This window comes from Bombus pyrosoma, linkage group LG3 (assembly GCF_014825855.1).
Source record: "Bombus pyrosoma isolate SC7728 linkage group LG3, ASM1482585v1, whole genome shotgun sequence".
Classification (NCBI taxonomy): Eukaryota; Metazoa; Arthropoda; class Insecta; order Hymenoptera; family Apidae; genus Bombus; species Bombus pyrosoma.
This window is the reverse complement of record NC_057772.1, coordinates 7234844-7253763: the sequence shown is the minus strand read 5'-3', so window position 1 is coordinate 7253763 and position 18920 is coordinate 7234844. Positions and strand designations below refer to the sequence as shown.

Sequence of the window (18920 nt, the reverse complement as noted above, 5' to 3'; positions counted from 1 at the left end):
ATAACTTTTTGTAAAATAAAGAAATTTTAACATTAGATGTAATACAATAATTCTTACATTAGAAGATTTATATCATAAAATTAACAAAAGTTATTAAAATTAGTGATATATTGTAATTATGAAAATGAAAAAACAATATTTTCAATAAAAGAAACAATTTCTGAGTTTAATAAAAAATTTTATACACGAATAATTTCACAAGATAAGTTAAAAGAATCAAATCTAAAATTGATGATATTCAAAGGGCTTCATTAAATTACTTTGTAATGATCTTTTTATTTAACATAAGATATGTCGCTAATGGTCTATGTCAGTTATCCTCATTTTCCTCTTTCATATCTGGAGCAGTGTGAAAGTACATTCGTGATTACGTTGGTCATTGACTTCTGATGAATCTTCACAGTCGATTGCTGCTTAAGAGCAACTTAGCATTTTTACAATATTAACAAATAGCGAGCTAACGTGAATTCATTTTCTAATAATTGGGGAACATATGCAGGAGAAATAAACGATAGGGTGAATGATTCTATTAAATATTGATCCTTATTTAATATATTGTAGATATTTATGTATTTATGGGAAATGTAACGATGAAAAAATATATGGAATACATAAAGTAAAGTACTCGTTATGATATTTAGAGGGTAAAATAAAGCTCTGTTTTCAGTTTCTTTTTCTTTATATTATAGATATGTTGTATTGCACTGTATTATATATTTACAATCATATTAGTAAAAGTATGAAATTGCATAAACATCCGCAGTCTATTTATAATATAACGAGTATCATTGATTGTTTAAATAATTTTATGACTTCTGTGAAGTGTATGTTTGCGATAAATATCTTGCAACTTCTATGAACATTTTCGTATTTGTTTGAAGCATCACCAAAGAAATTGTGATATGTCATACAAAATCTTTTCTATCATACATAATATATTGCGAAAAATTTGTGTTACGTATTTTCTATATAATTTTCAATTTTAAACGATCAAAGACTAATCATAAGAGATGTTCCTACGTAGGAGAAATTGGTAACTCTTCCCAAACAAATGGGGTTCATGCATTGAGAGTGTTCCGAATGTGGTGAATTGGGCCAGTGCCATTTATCGCCCTACATCTTGGAATCACGATATATACCGTCACCTTTCACCATTGATTTGATGTATTTAAGGTTAAATTCCTTCCTAAGATACTACCTCTCACTTCATATCTATTTTTTCGCCTATATGTCAGGGTTCTTACGATAACGTAGATCTCATTAAAGCGTTTTGCTCGTTAGGAAATTCATTGAAAAGCAAGAAAAAAATCGAGATATATTAGATGCTCTGATGGTTGTAACAGATAGCGTAATTCTGTTCTTTCATAATGATACGACGTATTCAGTTCGCATTCTAATAGGAATCGTTTCTTTAGCAGGTAGGGAAACTTTAGCTGGCTCGCAGATATTATGAATCAGAAAGATTGTATCTGGATGAGAAATTTATGTATGATTTTCCTTGGAAACCAACGTTTTGCAATTATTAACTCTCTGTAACATCATGTGACCTGAAAGATATATATCTCGATTTTTTAAATTCTATTTCATTTATTCGTAATTACATATATTATATCCTATTAGTATATAATTATTCTGTAACTGAATGATTTATTTACAATCGTTTTGAGATCGTAGGTTCAAATGAAAATCTGTAATCGACGAAGATTCATGCAAATCCATATTGTTGTGAACATCATTTAAAAAATAGAATCTATATAGACGATTATTTTACTTACTAAATATCGTAACAAGTAACTATATTTTGGACGCGCTTTAGTAAATATATTTCGTTAACTCGCCATTAAGTGAAATAATAAATTATTATTAGGTATCCATCACTAAATTTTGTGTTAAGCAAAATTGATGCTAATATAATGTTGCACAACTCTGCTAATTGGCTTCATGCTTAATTGATTGTTACATATAAGGGGCTATTTAAGTGGAACTACTATTAATAATATTAACCAGTTGGGCGTTTGTTTCTAAGAGCAAATCTAATAGGTATTTTTAAAATACCCAATCTTTGGTCGTAAAAAACCATAACACTGTGATTTAGTAAATAAAATTAACAAATACATGTCTGTTATAATTGTAGAGATACGGATAACGTTATAATATAGATGATCTATTAAGTATGCTATTATTAAATAATAGTATCTTTTAAATTAAAAATAATTGAAAATTTTAGCTGCCCGTTTTTGTAATCTGAGCTAACAGATGTTGCAATTTATTTCAAAATATAATTTTCATCGTTATAATTCACATTAGGACCGAATCATCAGAAACGATTTTCATTCTTAATAGAACATAACTTTCACTACATATACTACACGAAGATAACAAATGGCTTTAAATCGTTTTACTGGATTGTAATTGGATTGAAATCGTTTATATCACTTTTTAAAGTGTCATATGTATAAGAGTTATGACTCTATATATGTACTGCAATAAATCTATATTCATCATCAATTTCGCTGTTAAAATCACAGTAATTGATTTTGAAGATGTAATTTTGTTGTTTGCTCATGTCTGTTTATTAAATATATGACCAAATACTTATCTCTCAACTTTTACGTATTTATTATATTTTCAATTAACTCAAATTTCAACGTAGAATTTTAAAATTTATGAGAAACAAGATCTGAGAATCTAAGTTACTCGATACTTTTTTTTTATATGTGTAAATTAAAGATATTTACACGTGTAATGCAATATTACATGGTATTTATTTTTACAGACATGTTCACACTTACTTGATTCTTTAGGTACCTACCCACTTGTTTTTCTAATCTCTGTCACGCATCTCGCACATTATCTTCTACATCCTTATGTAACTTATACGCTCTATTCGAATCTATACATGCGTATACCCATTTGCGAGAAGATACTCTTTCCAGTATCAAGTTTTTCTTGTCCTTTTTCTATTCTACGCATATTGACTGTAATAATTTACTTGACTGCAAATAAGGTAGATATAAGTATCTTTCTCACGCACACACACACAGTATAGTTTGCTTGTTATTGGTGGTGCTCTGATATTTAATACTCTGATGTTAGAGTCACAAACAAATTGTAAAACTCATGACATTTAAATTACAGATATCTAGGAATATGATTATTATTTAATAAAACTCAGATATGCAAATTTTACGACAGCGTCAAATAATATTTATATAATATTGGATTTTGGAGAATATAGACGAAATAATTGAGAATAAAGTTTTGACTTTTCACGCATGTATTTGCGCTTACGATTATTCAGTTGTAAAATGTATATGCATATGTATTTATCGTGTCATATATGTATATATCATAAAATTGTCATATGTACATATTAAATAAAATATATATTATCGTTACGATATTACATACGCTACCAACAGAAACATTCAGTCACGAAATTAAAATTGGACAATTGAACGGACGGATTGGACAATTAATGTTCATGATGATTTTAGATAATATGATTTAACCATTGTTTGATTGTGTATAGATTGTGCTGGGACAAGGTTGGGGAATCTATATGGGGCAATGCGTGTCTCGTAAGGCGGGCGCCGTCATCGCAACCGGTCATCGCGACTCGCTCACCTATCGTATCATGGATAAACCTGCTAAGGTAAATGCATTTGCAAATATACCGATTTTTTATTACAAAATGACAAAGATAACTTTAGAATAAAAATATAACGGAATATAAAATATGTCGGAGATGAAAGGACATCGGAGCCTTTATTTTGGAATATTTGGGAAAACTTCCAATACCCTAGATCAGACTTTTATTATAGCTACACTTAAGTAAAAAAACTAAGAAATAGTTGTAATGTTCTAATCCGATTATGGGTGCTTAAGGTTTATGACGGTGGGCTTAGGCTCGAACGTAGCCACGGTCAGGGGAGGGACGTGTAATAACAGAGGTATGGAATAATTATGCAGCTCTCCTTAAAAACAAAGATTGACCCGAGAGGTGAGGAGAGGACTATATAAGGGCAGTTCCATTTGGACTGCGAGTTAGTTATTGCGTTAGTTATTGAGTTATTTATTGAGAGAGTTATTGAGAGAAGTACGACTTGTACGTTGAGTCACACCAGGATCGTGTATCACTTCGGATTCGTCTTCCCGTCGGCGAGGATCCTCGATCGAACCTAAATTCATTGTCATTGACATCTCGTTTGTTCTATTGCCGTTATTACCTGCAACTTTTTGTAACCATCACATCGGTACCAATAACGATCGGCTAGAATACATAAGCCCGATGGTCAATTCGAGTGAAGTTTCGTCGAACGCCGAAAATTCCAACGTTAACCCGACATATATATTATAGTTAATGAAGAAGGTAGTTTCCAAATTACATAAGCTGTTACGATGATTTTATAATATCCCTTTAATACGCTGAATTGACTGAAATTTTTTATTGGAACGTTGAGCAAGTTGACGGAAAAATTACTACGAAGCAACAGAATGAAATAATCGAGTATCGAGATAAATGTCGAAGGATTATGAAGAGAATCGCACTGGGATATCCTTTAGATTTTATGAACAATCATTTGAGTAACCTTCCTGGTGCATAAATTGTCTTTGGAGAATATTCTTTTATGTATTATATCATATACAAATTATATATTCTAATATATTATAAATTAAAATATCTTTCGGAGAAGTTTACTTATATAACGATGAAACTATGTTTGGGTTTGAGCGAGGAAAAAGCAATTTTTTGTTACACACGACGCTGATTCTTAATTTACAATTTGAAATAATAACTTGTTAATGTAATTAAAATTGGAAAATTTCTTTACGATTGGAAATTATTAACTCGAAGGGTAATTATTGTTGATATTAATAGTCGTTAATTGTTATTTTGTAATAATTGCAAATAAAGTAGATATAAATATTTAATTATANTGTCGGAGATGAAGGAACACCGGAGCCTTCCTTTGGAACCTTGGGAAAATCCCGTAATATTGTAATTTAGATTTTACCGTAGCCGTAATTAAACGATTGTCATTCTACCTGAGTGTACTTATTTGGGATCCATGACAATGAGCTTGGGATCGAGGCGACAACCAGTCGCCAACGTAGCCGCGGTCAAGGGATGAACGTTTGTTTAACAAAGACCTTATTCGCCGGGTTAGATGGTCGCCAGATGCCGACGCGTTTCCGCAGTGCATGTTCAGCTAGCCTGAGGACCCGTTGTAAATCTTAAGATTTAGTTAATTACAAGTCCTTCAAACAGAAAACAGTCTTTGTCCCAACTACGGGAAGATAGGGGAAACCTACTTTCTCTCGAAGGACGCTCCTCATTAGCAACTTTTCCCTCAAGGGCGGCTAGCATTCTTTTCTAATCATCGACGTGGAAATTGACCAATTAACAGCAACGTCAATTTCCCTCACCCTCTGAACGAAGGCATAGCTCCACGAATCCGATGACCTCATGCCCTCGGGGACACCCCGTCATAGTTTTCCTCGGTGGCACCATCGAGACGAAGATTCATTCCTGTTTGCGACTTTACTAACGAACAGAGTACCGTCTTCACGATCCGGACTTAGATTTTGTGAGATCATACATCTACGATCCCGTTGACCGCGGATTCGTTATCGAACCTAGGATCATTGTCGTTAGCGTCTCGAGTATCTAATTACCACGGTTACTTGTCGATATCTGTACCAATCATACTTGCTCTAGTCAATATCTTCTCTATTGCATAACGACCACGTTTAATCACAACGAAGGTTTCTTTCACGCCCTTACCCCAGCGCTTCTCCGACATATAAATAAGAATAATTTGCATTGCATATTATCTGTACGTAAATTAAGTACGTAATTATGTATGTATATTAATCTAAGAAATGTGTTCAAGCAATATTTTTAGTAGAACGAAATACAGTTTCTTTTAGCTTCCGGTGTATACATCTCGTTAGTATTTTTTTCTGATCTCTAAATTTGTATACAATAGCGTATAACACCAATAGTAAATCGGAATACACAGAGTGTTATGAACCATGTACGCTCATTATTTATTGCAGTTGAATGATGAAATCTTAAGAAAGCATCTCATTGATATTAATTACACGCTTCAGTTCGCGAACAATGTAAAATTCACATCATTGTACTTTACTTATAAAAGTATTCTTAGCATCGTTAGATGATCTTCCTTAACATTTTGACTAACTTTGCAAACATGTTAAGCAAATTTGTGAAATTTTTGTTAATAGTATGGAACACTATTTTCATTCTGTGATATTTATTTATCATACTTTCTTATCTTTTTATATTTTACATTACATACAAAAGTATTATCTTTTATCTTTATTTATTTGTACGTATACAGGATGTCTCATGTTTTAATAGGCGAAATTTTGATAGTATATTCGACTGGTCTAAATAAGAACAAAAATGTAGTAGAAACACAGAACGTGTAAGATCTTATAGAAAAAAAGTTATGACACAAAAATGAAATACGAGGAGAAGAGCGAAGAACTTGCGGTTACTGAAAAAAGTTTATTACTTTGATAACACAATTCCACCTTCTCTCCTTCGTTCTCCCTTTTGTTTTAAGCCTTATTCGAAGCAGAAAGAAGTGCACGGTAAGCCACTTATACAGTTTGAGAGAATTGATCAGTCTACAGTTTGAGGCTAATGTCGTTTTGGTAAATTGTGTCAGGTATTTTATGTAATTCTTACATTTTTTTGAATTTTTAAGTTTTACTGCATTAACTTTTTATATTTTAATATCTGCTCCCAAACTGGTCAAATAAAGAAAAGAACACAGTGTAACAATTCTTCTTTACGTTTAATACATAACATTTTTGTTTGTCATAAGTATGTCATAGTACAATTACGAACATATTTCTTCGAATAAATGCACCCGTTAATTATCGCTTTCTAAGGATGTTGAAAACTATGTTTGTCAATTATTTTTAACACACAATACAAACAATTTTTATCTATGGAATAGCGTTTGAATTCTTGAATTTCATTCAATTGTTGCAAAGTTATGATCATTTGAATTTAATGATTACCAATTTTTCGCTCTGTTTACTTCATGCATTAACTACTTTTTTACAACTTTCTCATCATGTTGCCGATGAAAAATTGTACTTTTATAAATTCCTCCCAACCTATAGAATCATTTCTTACAAGTATTTTTGGTGCATGAGCTACACAAAAGTGGACCATTTTCTACCATCCGCCAGTTTCGCCTTTAAGACCTGCGATATCTTGTACATTAAAATCGAACAATTACAGCGTTCATTAGTATTCGCGTACTCATTATAAAAGTATCTGCAATGGGTACACGAAGTTAGTATACAATATAAATATAATGATACCGTCCAAAATAAAGAGATGGGTAAACATTAATATCGAAGACTAAGACATTTGCCTCTGTTATCCTTCTTTATTAGTAAACAATCGGTCTTCTTTTCGTTTCAATTAACACGTCTCTTGACATAAAATTTGAATGTACGAACAATGTATTGGTTGAAAAATATTATGTTACCAAATTTTTACAAAGTGCTTGTACTTTTTTTTCGAAAGGAAGTTTTAATTTCGAATAATTGCGAAGAAATTGGTGTAGTGCAAAGTACATTAATATTGATTCGTGTCGAAAGATACAGCGGATATAGGAAACTTTGAATTAGCAAATTTCAATGGAATTGATTGATTCATAGAAGAAAGGATAGAAAATATCTTACACGGTCAAGTTGTTCGTACGAACGAGTAGATTTTCATTTTCTTGCTTGTATGTACAAGTAAAATGTGTGCTCGAATGGACATGAATGAATTGGTGAAAGCGAGGGAGGTTTCAGAGTGAAAAAGGGAAGAAACGAATACAACGGTGTGTGTTGATAGATTTCAATTACAGGTCTGGTATTTTGTAAGCAAAGCGATTGATTTGCATTCGTGAATTGGTTTGAGCGAGTTACAAAAGACCGTAAAACGTTTCAATAGCATGACAAATGTCTTATACTTCGTGTATACCTAATATGATAAATATAAGGTAAAAAATATTCAATAAAATATAACAATAAATAGTTGTTAGAAACAAATGATTAAACATGAAATTTATATGCGGACAATTAATTCTCATGTCTAAACTATCGTTAGATACGATTCGGTATGGAAGAATAATTTTATAAGGTTCACCTTTACGAAGATAAAAGACATTAGAAAGTGCAAAGATGAATTGACAGTTATGTATATTAAATTTCACAGTGCTAAATTATTTAATACTATAGAAAATATCTAGAGATCTGAAGTAATAATTATCTACTCTAATTGCATCAACGTTTAGTAGGATATCGAATAACTTTAAAGCCGCAACATTCTATATTTTATACATACATACAAGATCGGATATTCGTCAGGTAGTGTCTATACAGTACGTGATATGCATCTGTCGCCACGTTCTTTTCGATTATTCGAAAATAAAATATTGTTTCTGGTATCTTGAAATATAAAAATGGTTATATTACGAACATATTGGAAATATGTTACGTCAAGTTAATTATTTGTAAAAATTACACAATTTTTATCATACCGTTATACACGTATTACTTTCATTTTTCGTATGATGATTTTTGCTTACTTTCACCGTTGAAAATTTTCACGCAATGTTCCACGTTAGTGCCGCAGTTTTTCTTCTTACTTCTTGCTGCAATCTAATTGAATCTTAATCTTAAAAATATTCTTAAAATTTAGAAAGTCTCAAACTGTTCGAATCGAACGTGTATTGAAGGATGGCGAATAAGTGTCCTAACTGCATACCCACCTACTTTTCAGTACATTCCACGTAGCGATTCTATACATCAGCGTAGCTAGCTTCACAGTTTCGTTGTAAAGGAAATTTTATTTCGTAAATGTGCCCTTTAAAATTGTATGCTAAGAAAATTATTCTATCTTCGTGTTTCGAGATACTTTTCTGAGTTGATGTAAATTTTTCATATTAAAGAATATACAGAATAATAGAACAACGTAATACAAAGTAAATGGAAAATATTTGTATAACAGGATAAATGTAAAAAAAATTTGTAATTTAACGTAGTAAAAATTGTAATTTACGATATACCGTGAAAAATTAAATACAGTTGATAGCAATAAAATCTTTCGGAATTTTCTTATTGTTGGTTACGCCATTGCTTAGACAAAATATACATCACAGGCTTTCTTGTTCTTCTCCGTCCTTTCACTCCACCATTTGTAGCATTTCAATATACATGCCTGATTTTGCACATTACTTCCTTCGTTGAATTCGCTTGAAGGCTCTTCTTTTTATACGTTACGCGTTTGAGAACTTGTTTCGACGTTTTAGATCAAGTTATGTATAAGTATACCTACTGCACACAAATTCCTTGCTAGCGGAAAGTTTTTGCGGAATGTTCCCGAATTGATCATAGCGATCGATCTTTGTTGGAGTAAATTAAACTTTATAGTTTTCGAGAATTTACGATATCGCGGTCTCGTTAATTTGAATTGCAGGTTTACGTAAACGAATAAATTACCTTGCTTCATTTATTAATTCAACGATTATATAACTGTACTTGACTATGGTAATATCTTTATATCATACAGGATATTTTATTTCTATTTAATAATCCAGTATCTAATCGGGAAATTTATTTTCGCATGTAAATTGAAAATTTATTATCCTTTACCGTGCCAGTGAAATAGCGTTAGAATTATTTTCTCTTATATTTCGCTTATAAAATACTCGATTAAATTAAATTTATTCGGACAATTATCTTGGACAAATATTTATTCTCAAGGTAATTCGAACAATACTCCGAATTATTCAACAGAATATACGAGCCGCTTATTTCCCAAGTCGGTTAACTCGACAAAACTATAAAAGTAGAGAAAGAATCGTCGAAATCATGTAAAATCATCCATCGATGAGTGTTGCACGTTAAAATTTCAAACGTTTAAAAAAGATAGGAGTTTTCGCCCGTAAACGGTTTACACAAATGAGATGAAACGAGATCGAAAATTTCTCTAAAACTGCGATCTTCGTCTCAGAAACGATGTAGAATCGATATTAAAAATCTTCCTTTTCTCTGAGCAGCTCCACACTATATTGTATTATTCGCGGGTTAACCATTTAGTGCATACTTCGAAATATCAAATTATGCGAGTAATGGTGAGAATTTATTCGACTAACCGGACTTCTTTGCGGTGTGTTAGGCGTACAGTATAAGTGAACGCGCGAATAGTGCCTCGAATCTGATATAGCACTTTGATTGCCGTACCGCAACACTATACCTGTATCTTATAACTTCATGTAGCGGAAAAGCTGGCTGATTCTGTGAGATACGAATTGAAGGCCATGCTTAGAAAGTTCATTGTCCTTAGTATGGTTTACGGTATTTGAAATTCTGTCTTCATTTTGATTTCGTTCAACTTGTTACGTATATCGACCAACACGAGATGTTACATTAATAATTAACGTCGATATATATCAATGGCTGGATCAAAGGTCTGAGCGTTTAAGGACGAACATGTTTTAAACTGGCGAACACTTTGGTTGCTGCAAAGATACTTCTATTAATAGAAACATACGCTGTTGAATATTTCTTTAGTGGGAAAAAAGGATACTGTTGAATATGAAGTGGATAAGGCAACGCGTGTTAGAAACACGAACTGCTCGGAAGTTACCGTTGGTCAACTCCATAAATTGAAATGTATGGAGAGGAAATGATGTTACGAAAACCTAAAAATGTAAATGTAATGTAGGAAGAGAAAAAAGAAAACTATGCCAGTTTAACATCTAGACGTATGTCATCTTTTTGCGACGAGTGAATCCAATGTTTTTTTTCATTTGTGTTCAACAAAATATGAACGTAGCGTAATAATCGCATTGATACGCGGTATGTATATGCGTAGTAGTTGAAATATACGTGACAAAGATATACGCGGTATCAGCTTAAAAAACAAATTATGAAAGGCCTTCGTTTTGCGGCAACTCTACCGTTATTTTACGCTTACTGATCGTACGTTACAACCATTCACGTTTCAAGGAACTTACAATAATTAGTATGTATTGTTTTCGTCAGTGTAGTATCCACTTTTTGTATTCGTATTTCGTGCACAGCTAATTAAAGAAAGCTTCGCAAATATGCGTTACGCTCGTGTCATTCTATTTGATATTCCTGTTGCGTCTTCGAATTTTTATGTAACTTACGCAACTCAATAACAGATCTCATTAATCTCCGTTGTAACAGTTACGTCAATTTTGAAAGCAAGCTATCTCACGTTTTTTTTTTTTTATCTTTCTTGATAATAAAGTTAATAATAATCCTTATCAACGTACCAGGATATTAAAATTGAAGAAATTCTGAATAAATGAAACAACGGATATAGGTATTTAGTTTTCGAATTTAAATTTTCCACCATTGTCCCATATCGTTTTTTCCCCTGCGTTTAACGAAAGAATAAAAATTAATGTAACAAAGGAAATATGAAAAGAGATATTAGATTTTCTATTGTCCAATTGCGTAATGGTAATAAACGTATTGTTTGCCAGACGTGTACAATTACTCATGTTGCTTGACTGCCTGCGTAGTACCGGACACGTAAGATTACGGATTTTGCATATTTTAGCAGAGGTCTACGTACTGTAGTTTTCCTTTAGCCATGGCTCTTGCGAAAAGTATATATTCTAAAAGCTACATTTTGCGTAACTGCGAATATTTTCGCTGCTCGTAAATAGAAAATTGTACATTGCAGTTATTCAGACGAATAAATATTTAAACGATCTTCTAATCTTTTCTATCGGTTAAAAAACAATTACGTTTTATTCTACGCACGAATATGAGCGAAAAATTCCACGTCTTTCGCTTACTCTCGTTTGATTGTTCGCTCATAGCTAACTAGGAAAACTCGCATACACCAGACAAATGTTGAAAGTCGGTTTTCAAAATCAGAAACAATGCCTCGACTGCAAAAAAGATTTATTCTACGTTTCGTCCCCTCGTCGGTCGTACCATCGATTCTTACACATACTGTAGACGCAAATAATTCAAATAAACGTGTGCGCATTTCAAGAATAGTAATTTCATGATTCGATTCATCGCGTTGATATTCCATATATAATTCATCGCTATTTAAGCGCGTGTACATTTTCTCAACCTCCCTCTGTGTATCATCGTCTTACAAAGGCTAAAGATGAATATTCCTCAGTTACATGCGCATAGATTTATTTAAACGCGACCGATAGGTTGTCGTGCTTCCTACAGGTACAAGTGCTCTTACGTGACCGACACGACGACGTGCGTTAATTATGCATAAAAGAACGTCGTGGTGGACGCCTATGTTTTTCGTACGGCTACTCGTTTGTATGACCGGTCGTGATATGTGAAAGTAATTAATTGTTAAGTTCATCACCGATGCTAATTCACTCGAGCGTAGTTCTTGCTCTTTCCTTTCGTTATATCCGCTTTCCATTGTTCTCCGTTATGCCAGCTGGTTTCATGGCGGGCATCCGCTAACCGGAAACAATATGAAAAAAAAAAGGAAAAAGAACATGATACCAGGAGGATCAACACCTACGCTCGAGATAGAAAGAAGGAGAAGTTCCTCTCTCCGTTTTTCTGTCCGGTTTCTTCGTGTTGATTCTCTGAGAATTGGCATTTTCCTTTCTCGCATTCACTCGCATCCTTATGGGGGAAGTTTCGTGCTCGTTTTATTCGAAGGAATTCGTACATGAATATTGATGTTGGAGAAAGATTCATCGGGCTGGTAAAGAAAGATTCTTGAGGAATTGTTTAGTCGAAAGGTCTACGAACACGATCGAGACGCGTGTCTATCAACACACGCGTGCTATATTACGAAGCTCGGTTTATTTCTAATGAATTTTTTTAAATCGAATTTATCAAACGCAGGAAGCAAATTTTCTACATTTCTGAGAAAAATGATCTACGTACGTGTACATGTATGTGCTATTTCTAAGTACACGGGCAATTTGGAACTTTAACTAGTGTTCATAGTTAAAGCGTAGGAATAGACGATGAATTAGTAATTAGAAGCGACGTTTGCTATCTTTTCGTGGAATCACCGGGTTGTACAATTAAATTACCTGTTGGAGATAGTAAGTAGAATTAATCTTAAGTGCTAGCGCGATACGTCTGCTCTGCAAAAAGATTTAAAAACAGATTCGATGCTGAAAGAGTTAAAGTCAAACTTTTCTCTGAAAAAGTTTCTACGTTACTTTTTATATATTTTGCCAGTGCCACCAAAAGTAGGACAAGTCGTTTCAATAACTTCAGCAGAGTTTTTTTTTGTAATAAGAAACACGAAACACTATTTTACAAGAATGTAATGTAACGTGATATCTCGTATGTCTATGATCACAGTCTGTCACATCCTTCTATACGTAGAGTTATACATAGAGTACAAAAGTATACGTAGATATTTGAAAAATTATATAAAATTTCATAATATTTCATAACTCTATCAGTTATCACATTTGTTATGAGTTATAAAATACAAAGAAATGTTTTTTTTTATTATATATAATTTTATATTATATTTTTTATTATAATGTTATTTTAATTGACATATAATGCACTTTCTCTGTAATTATTTCTACAATTTTAACAATTTGCCAGTCTCAAGGCAATGAATTACTCCTCGCCTATGAAGTTACTCGGTGGAATTTACCTTCTGCTTTTACCATTTAAAGAATTCCCTGATTTTACGCTAGGTGGCAGAACACTGCAGGACGATAAACGCTTATATTGTAACCTTTAATATTTTCCAATATTTTGTTAAAATACGCTTATAATTTATTATTCATTTAATATACAATTTCACTTAATATAGTATCTAAAATTTTATAAAAATGAAGTTATATTCTATTCCTCTTATTAACGATCTACAATTTTAAAAAACAATTGCTTTTACTAGCTTTACTAAGAATTAGAAAAGAAAACTAAGAAATGCCGATGCAAGATGTCAGTGCAAGTACGTAATTCGTTTATTTACAGACCAAATCGATATTTAAATTTCTATCGTTTCATTTATTTCGAATCCTGAATTACATTAGTATTTTTGCTATTACCCTAACGATTAACAATCCTAATTTTATTGTCGAGGAATAATCTATTCTATATTTATAATTCACAACGAAATATTATCATCTCATTTAGGTTATTCCCCTTTGAGGATTCGCGATGCAAACGAAAAATGTTGAGCATAACATTTCAATTTCACGCTTCGTTAGAAGCTATGCGAAGTGTAGTGCGCGAGGGAAATTATAAAATCTGTACTTTGTACTTTAACGCGAGCACCACTTTCGTAGGATACCTGTGCTCGAATTATTCTGAATTATTTTAGTAAAAAGGTAGACATATATTTTACGCTTCTCGCTAGAACCTCTCATCAAATCACAAGACTCTTGAAATGATAAGCGTATCGATTTCTCGATTAAATTACTTGCAAATGGGCAAAAACGATATAACAAATTCTACGGCAGAAGGCTTTTAATTTACAGAAGGTTACGTATTTTAAACCGAATACAATTGTTTTTCATTAATTTCGTATATTAATCTCGACAAAGCGAGCGGAAGTGCTTCTATAATATATTTCATACACTTTTGTATATCAACTTTCCAGAAGTCGAACCGACAAACTCCAGTTCTTCTAAGCTTCTCAAGTTCATTAGCCAAGTACACGATTAATGTCCAACATTTAAAAAAGCAATTATATATTTCCGTAAGTTCGTCCGTCGCAAGAGAACATTGTTACGAGTGATATCGAGCTTCCATGTAAATCTTCAAAAATAATTCTCGCAACGTTATCGCTACGTTTATGCATTTTTTGGTTTGAAGTAAAAAATTTAAAGCTCCAAAAATCTACAAAATGCGCGTAACATGTAAAATATTTTTTTTTTTTTTAGTTATGTTCATAAAGATACAAAATTGCGCGAATATCCGCAGCGGAATATCTGGCTGTCGCTTTGCTTCACCTTGCAATTTTCGGTTTCGTCAATATGACTTCTGAGTGAGTCATATTTTTTAATAAGAAGGTTGCGACGCGGACCCAAAGCTAGTTGACCCGCGTTAAAAGATGCTGACACGGTGACGCGAGATTAAAACGACGAAACCGAAGGCAGGAATATGGAAAAATAGAAGAAGAGAAGGAGCCCGTGTCAAAAACTGCTGACTCGTCGCTCTTACGATAACGTTGAGGAGAATCTGATAAACGTCACGCTAATTGCCACCATTATCCGCGAACTATTTTCGCGTTTGCCAAGTTCAACGTGAAAGTTCGCTCTTCAATGCACATCGTGCACGGTCTGCGTCATCCGAGTGAAACGCGTGTTTTTTTCACTCTTTTTATCCCTGAAAGTGAAAGAATGAAACGCACCTTCTGCCTGAGAAGAAACACATTATAAAAAGATTGTAATCTCTTATTTAAAAAGATTTACAACGAATTAACACTAATTAAAATAGCTGTCGAAAATTTCCTGCCAACTTCTTATTATGCCAATTATAGTTATACGTTAACGAAATTCCTCTTATAAAACATTCGAGTAACCGTCATTCGTATTATAATTACGCAACAGGCATTTATGTATTTAACAGTTCATTATCGAGCTAGAGCATAGGCAAAAGGATTGTAACTGGTATGAGCCTCGATACGATCGACGAAATCGATTTAACACAACACGTTATTTCACAATTTATTTCTATTACGCAATAACGTTCCCCCTTTCTTCGTCTTTTTTGGCAAAAATAATTTGTATATTATCAGAGTTAGACAGCAATTAGTTAGACAATGGAACATGAATATACCAAGTGTTAGTAAGAGTTAACATTTTCGTTTTATTAGGAAATAATAGATGCGTAATATTTGTTGTTTCATATTATTTTACTAAATTACGTATGATCCATTATGATCGTTTCAATAGAACAAGATGGATCATACATAATTCAGTAAAATAATATGTAACAAAGTATTATTTCCTTATAAAAGGAAAGAAACTTTTGGAACGACCTAATACAAACGTAATAAGACCACAGTGGGATGAAAAGTCTGTAGTAAATAGCGCAACGCACCTTAAGAGCTAATATTTAGATAAAGTTATTTAAGCCACAATGGGATGCAAATTTTATTTTACGAGATAAGAGCTAATACCTAGATATGGTTAATATTTACACCGCGATGGGCCAGAGATTCTGCTAAATGTACAATGGTATATTTACTGAAAGAGGAGTCAAGTTCTTTCACCGTGCAATTTTGTCCGAGGTTTCAAGTTGCTGCGTGAAGCTACAATATTAACGAGCAAGGGGTGGAAAAGAGGGAAGAACATTGAAGTAGCAGCGCTGGTTCTCCAAGGAGGACTATAGAGCATAAGACTCAGACCTCTAGCTGTAAGGCTGAAGAACACGGGAGGGCTTATCGTACTGTCTGAAAGGGATATTGTGCGAAGTCCCATGGCACATGCTTTTTACATCGTCTTCTTGGACTCGAGTTGGTGATAGCACCGAAGCTCGCTCGTTTCTCAGTTTCGCGTCCGTGTTATCCAACGTGCATCGCTCCATGGCAGTTTCAGATTTCGAGATCAATGAAATTATCGTACTAGAAAAATTACTATGAGGCGTATACAGAGTATCCTACGCGATTCACATGCATTCTGAGTATAACGACATTTTCTGCTCATAATTACGCCCACATACAGTGGCTACGAAAACTATTTGGACGTACATTTATTTTTCAACGAGACGTTCTTTTTATATCAATCTATTTCTTATTTCGTATAATTTGGCTGGCGAAATTATCGAGGTAATGAGACTGCGAATTTTTATGTATTTACGCGATATTTAAAATACGTACAGTACGAAGAAATATATAAAATATTCAGAAGAATATCGGGTACAATTTTTAGTAAGAAAATAAATTTCCATTCGAATTCTATTTCTTTAGACGTGTCTATAAAGATATAAATTTGTACAGAAGTTTTTCATGATATTTAAGAAACGAAATCTTTCATGTACTCGTATTCGCTATCTGATGTAAACGTTTATTTACGCATTATTATTGTAATAATATTTAATCTTTACAAGAATATCTAAAATTGTCACTAATGAGTGTAATTCTATCGTTGTGTATAATACGAAATGGATAAAAATACAGTCTTTATAAAATTTTATATAACTTACAGCTATTTCGTGCCACTTTGTTATAATATTTCGTTAATCACGTATGATAATGTACTGTAAAATATATGCATCTATAATCTTTGTTTCTAGCTTATGTAAACCTCGAAGAATATGAAAAGATGCGTGAACAGTAGAAGAAAGATAAGTTTCATCAGAAAAATTGAAAGTTATCTGCCCTCTTATAAGGTGCAGAAGCAGAAGAGGGAAAGATAAGATAAAAGAAAGAAGATTGTCATGGAGTAACGCGATGATTAGAACGATAATTTCTATTAAACTTTTATGGATAAATCATAGTTGATAAGAAATTAGATATTTGACGAATCTGGCCTCAATCTAATATAGCAACGAACGTTTAATATGAAATGTAAATAGAGACCACTGGTAATACATAGGCTCTTAATAGGAAAGAGGAAAATTACTATGAAATACTTAAATTTTTATACTAAAATACTCCAATTATTATCGGAGCAAAATATCTTAGAAATTTTATTTAACCGAGAAATCATTCTACGCGATTCGTTTAACGCAATGACTAAAATTAATCAAATATTTAAAAAATCATACTTTATTAGAAGACAAACAAAAATAATATTATTTTTAATTAATAAATTATGCTGGACAAAGAATATATACATATACATATTTATATATGCTGCAGCAAAAAATTCTGGAAAACAGCTATAGGAAAATTTAGAGAAATTGTTGTCAAACTTTTATTTCCACGCAATTGAAAGATATTAATATTTTAACACTAAAATAAAATTTAACATATCGTATATCGTATGCGTGCAACAATATAATTCCATTTCTTATGAATGAAAGGTCTCGTGACCAACGAGTATAGTATATTGAATGGACCGTTGAGAAGTCTGACTTATTCACCAGAAACATAACGTCTCGTTGTCGGTACCTACTACGTAAATTGAGTAATTTTACTAAAATACACAAGAGGCACGAATTCTTCGTCTGACATTTAATTTTCCGCTCGTTGCGTATTCTGTAACGCGTGTGCTTTCGCAGCAACATCCACGTAAGTCAAAATGCACGCGTTCACGCAGTTACGCGTGTACTCGTGAACACAAAAGAGACGCAGACATACAGTCATTTTCACAAGTGGCGATTATTAATTTAGACCATCTAATCGTTTAGGTAGTTACGTAATTGTGTAACACCGAGTGTTTTCTAGAACCGAACGAGCCAAACCGAGCCAAATAAATCGTCAGGTTTAAAATTGAAACGAATAATTTGCTTCAATTCACAAGTTCTCACGATCGCGTATCGAACATTGAAATCTGTCGAAATCCGTTAAATCTAGTTTTAGTCTTAGTTGCTAGAAATGATCGTAATATTTCTGGCAGATTTTTTTTGCTTTTCCAATTATGTCGCTAATTCTTCGTATGTCGAACATTCTTCTTTTTAATCGTAAAGTGACATTAAAATCGAGAAATCAACAAAGATATATCTATATCTCCTGTGGTCTTCGTATGTTTACGACGAACGTTTCAGCTTTCTGTAGCAACACTTACCGAAGTGACAAAATCTTGCAGAAGATTAAACCTAAAAAGAATGTATATTTAAACACGAACCATTAGGAAGGGTAACACTTACCGAAAAAACAAGCAGTATATTTATAGATATCCAGACGAAGAAGAAGATGCAGTTACTCGAAACATTCGATTTAAAAATAAAGATTCAAATTAATCGTAATATAAAGTATCAATCGG

At 32.7% G+C, this 18920-nt stretch overlaps 1 protein-coding gene across 10 annotated transcripts in view; it reads left to right on the top strand.

The window, feature by feature from the left end:
* The window catches only part of LOC122565958 (putative mediator of RNA polymerase II transcription subunit 26), a 68164-nt gene that overhangs the window by 1656 nt on the left and 47588 nt on the right, over positions 1-18920 (top strand). For all 10 annotated transcript variants that reach the window (XM_043722548.1, XM_043722551.1, XM_043722550.1 and 7 more), the window contains one exon: positions 3533-3655. In XM_043722548.1, the coding sequence (XP_043578483.1) occupies positions 3563-3655 (93 nt within the window). In that variant the 5' untranslated portion in view covers positions 3533-3562. The remainder of the gene's footprint in view (positions 1-3532; positions 3656-18920) is intronic.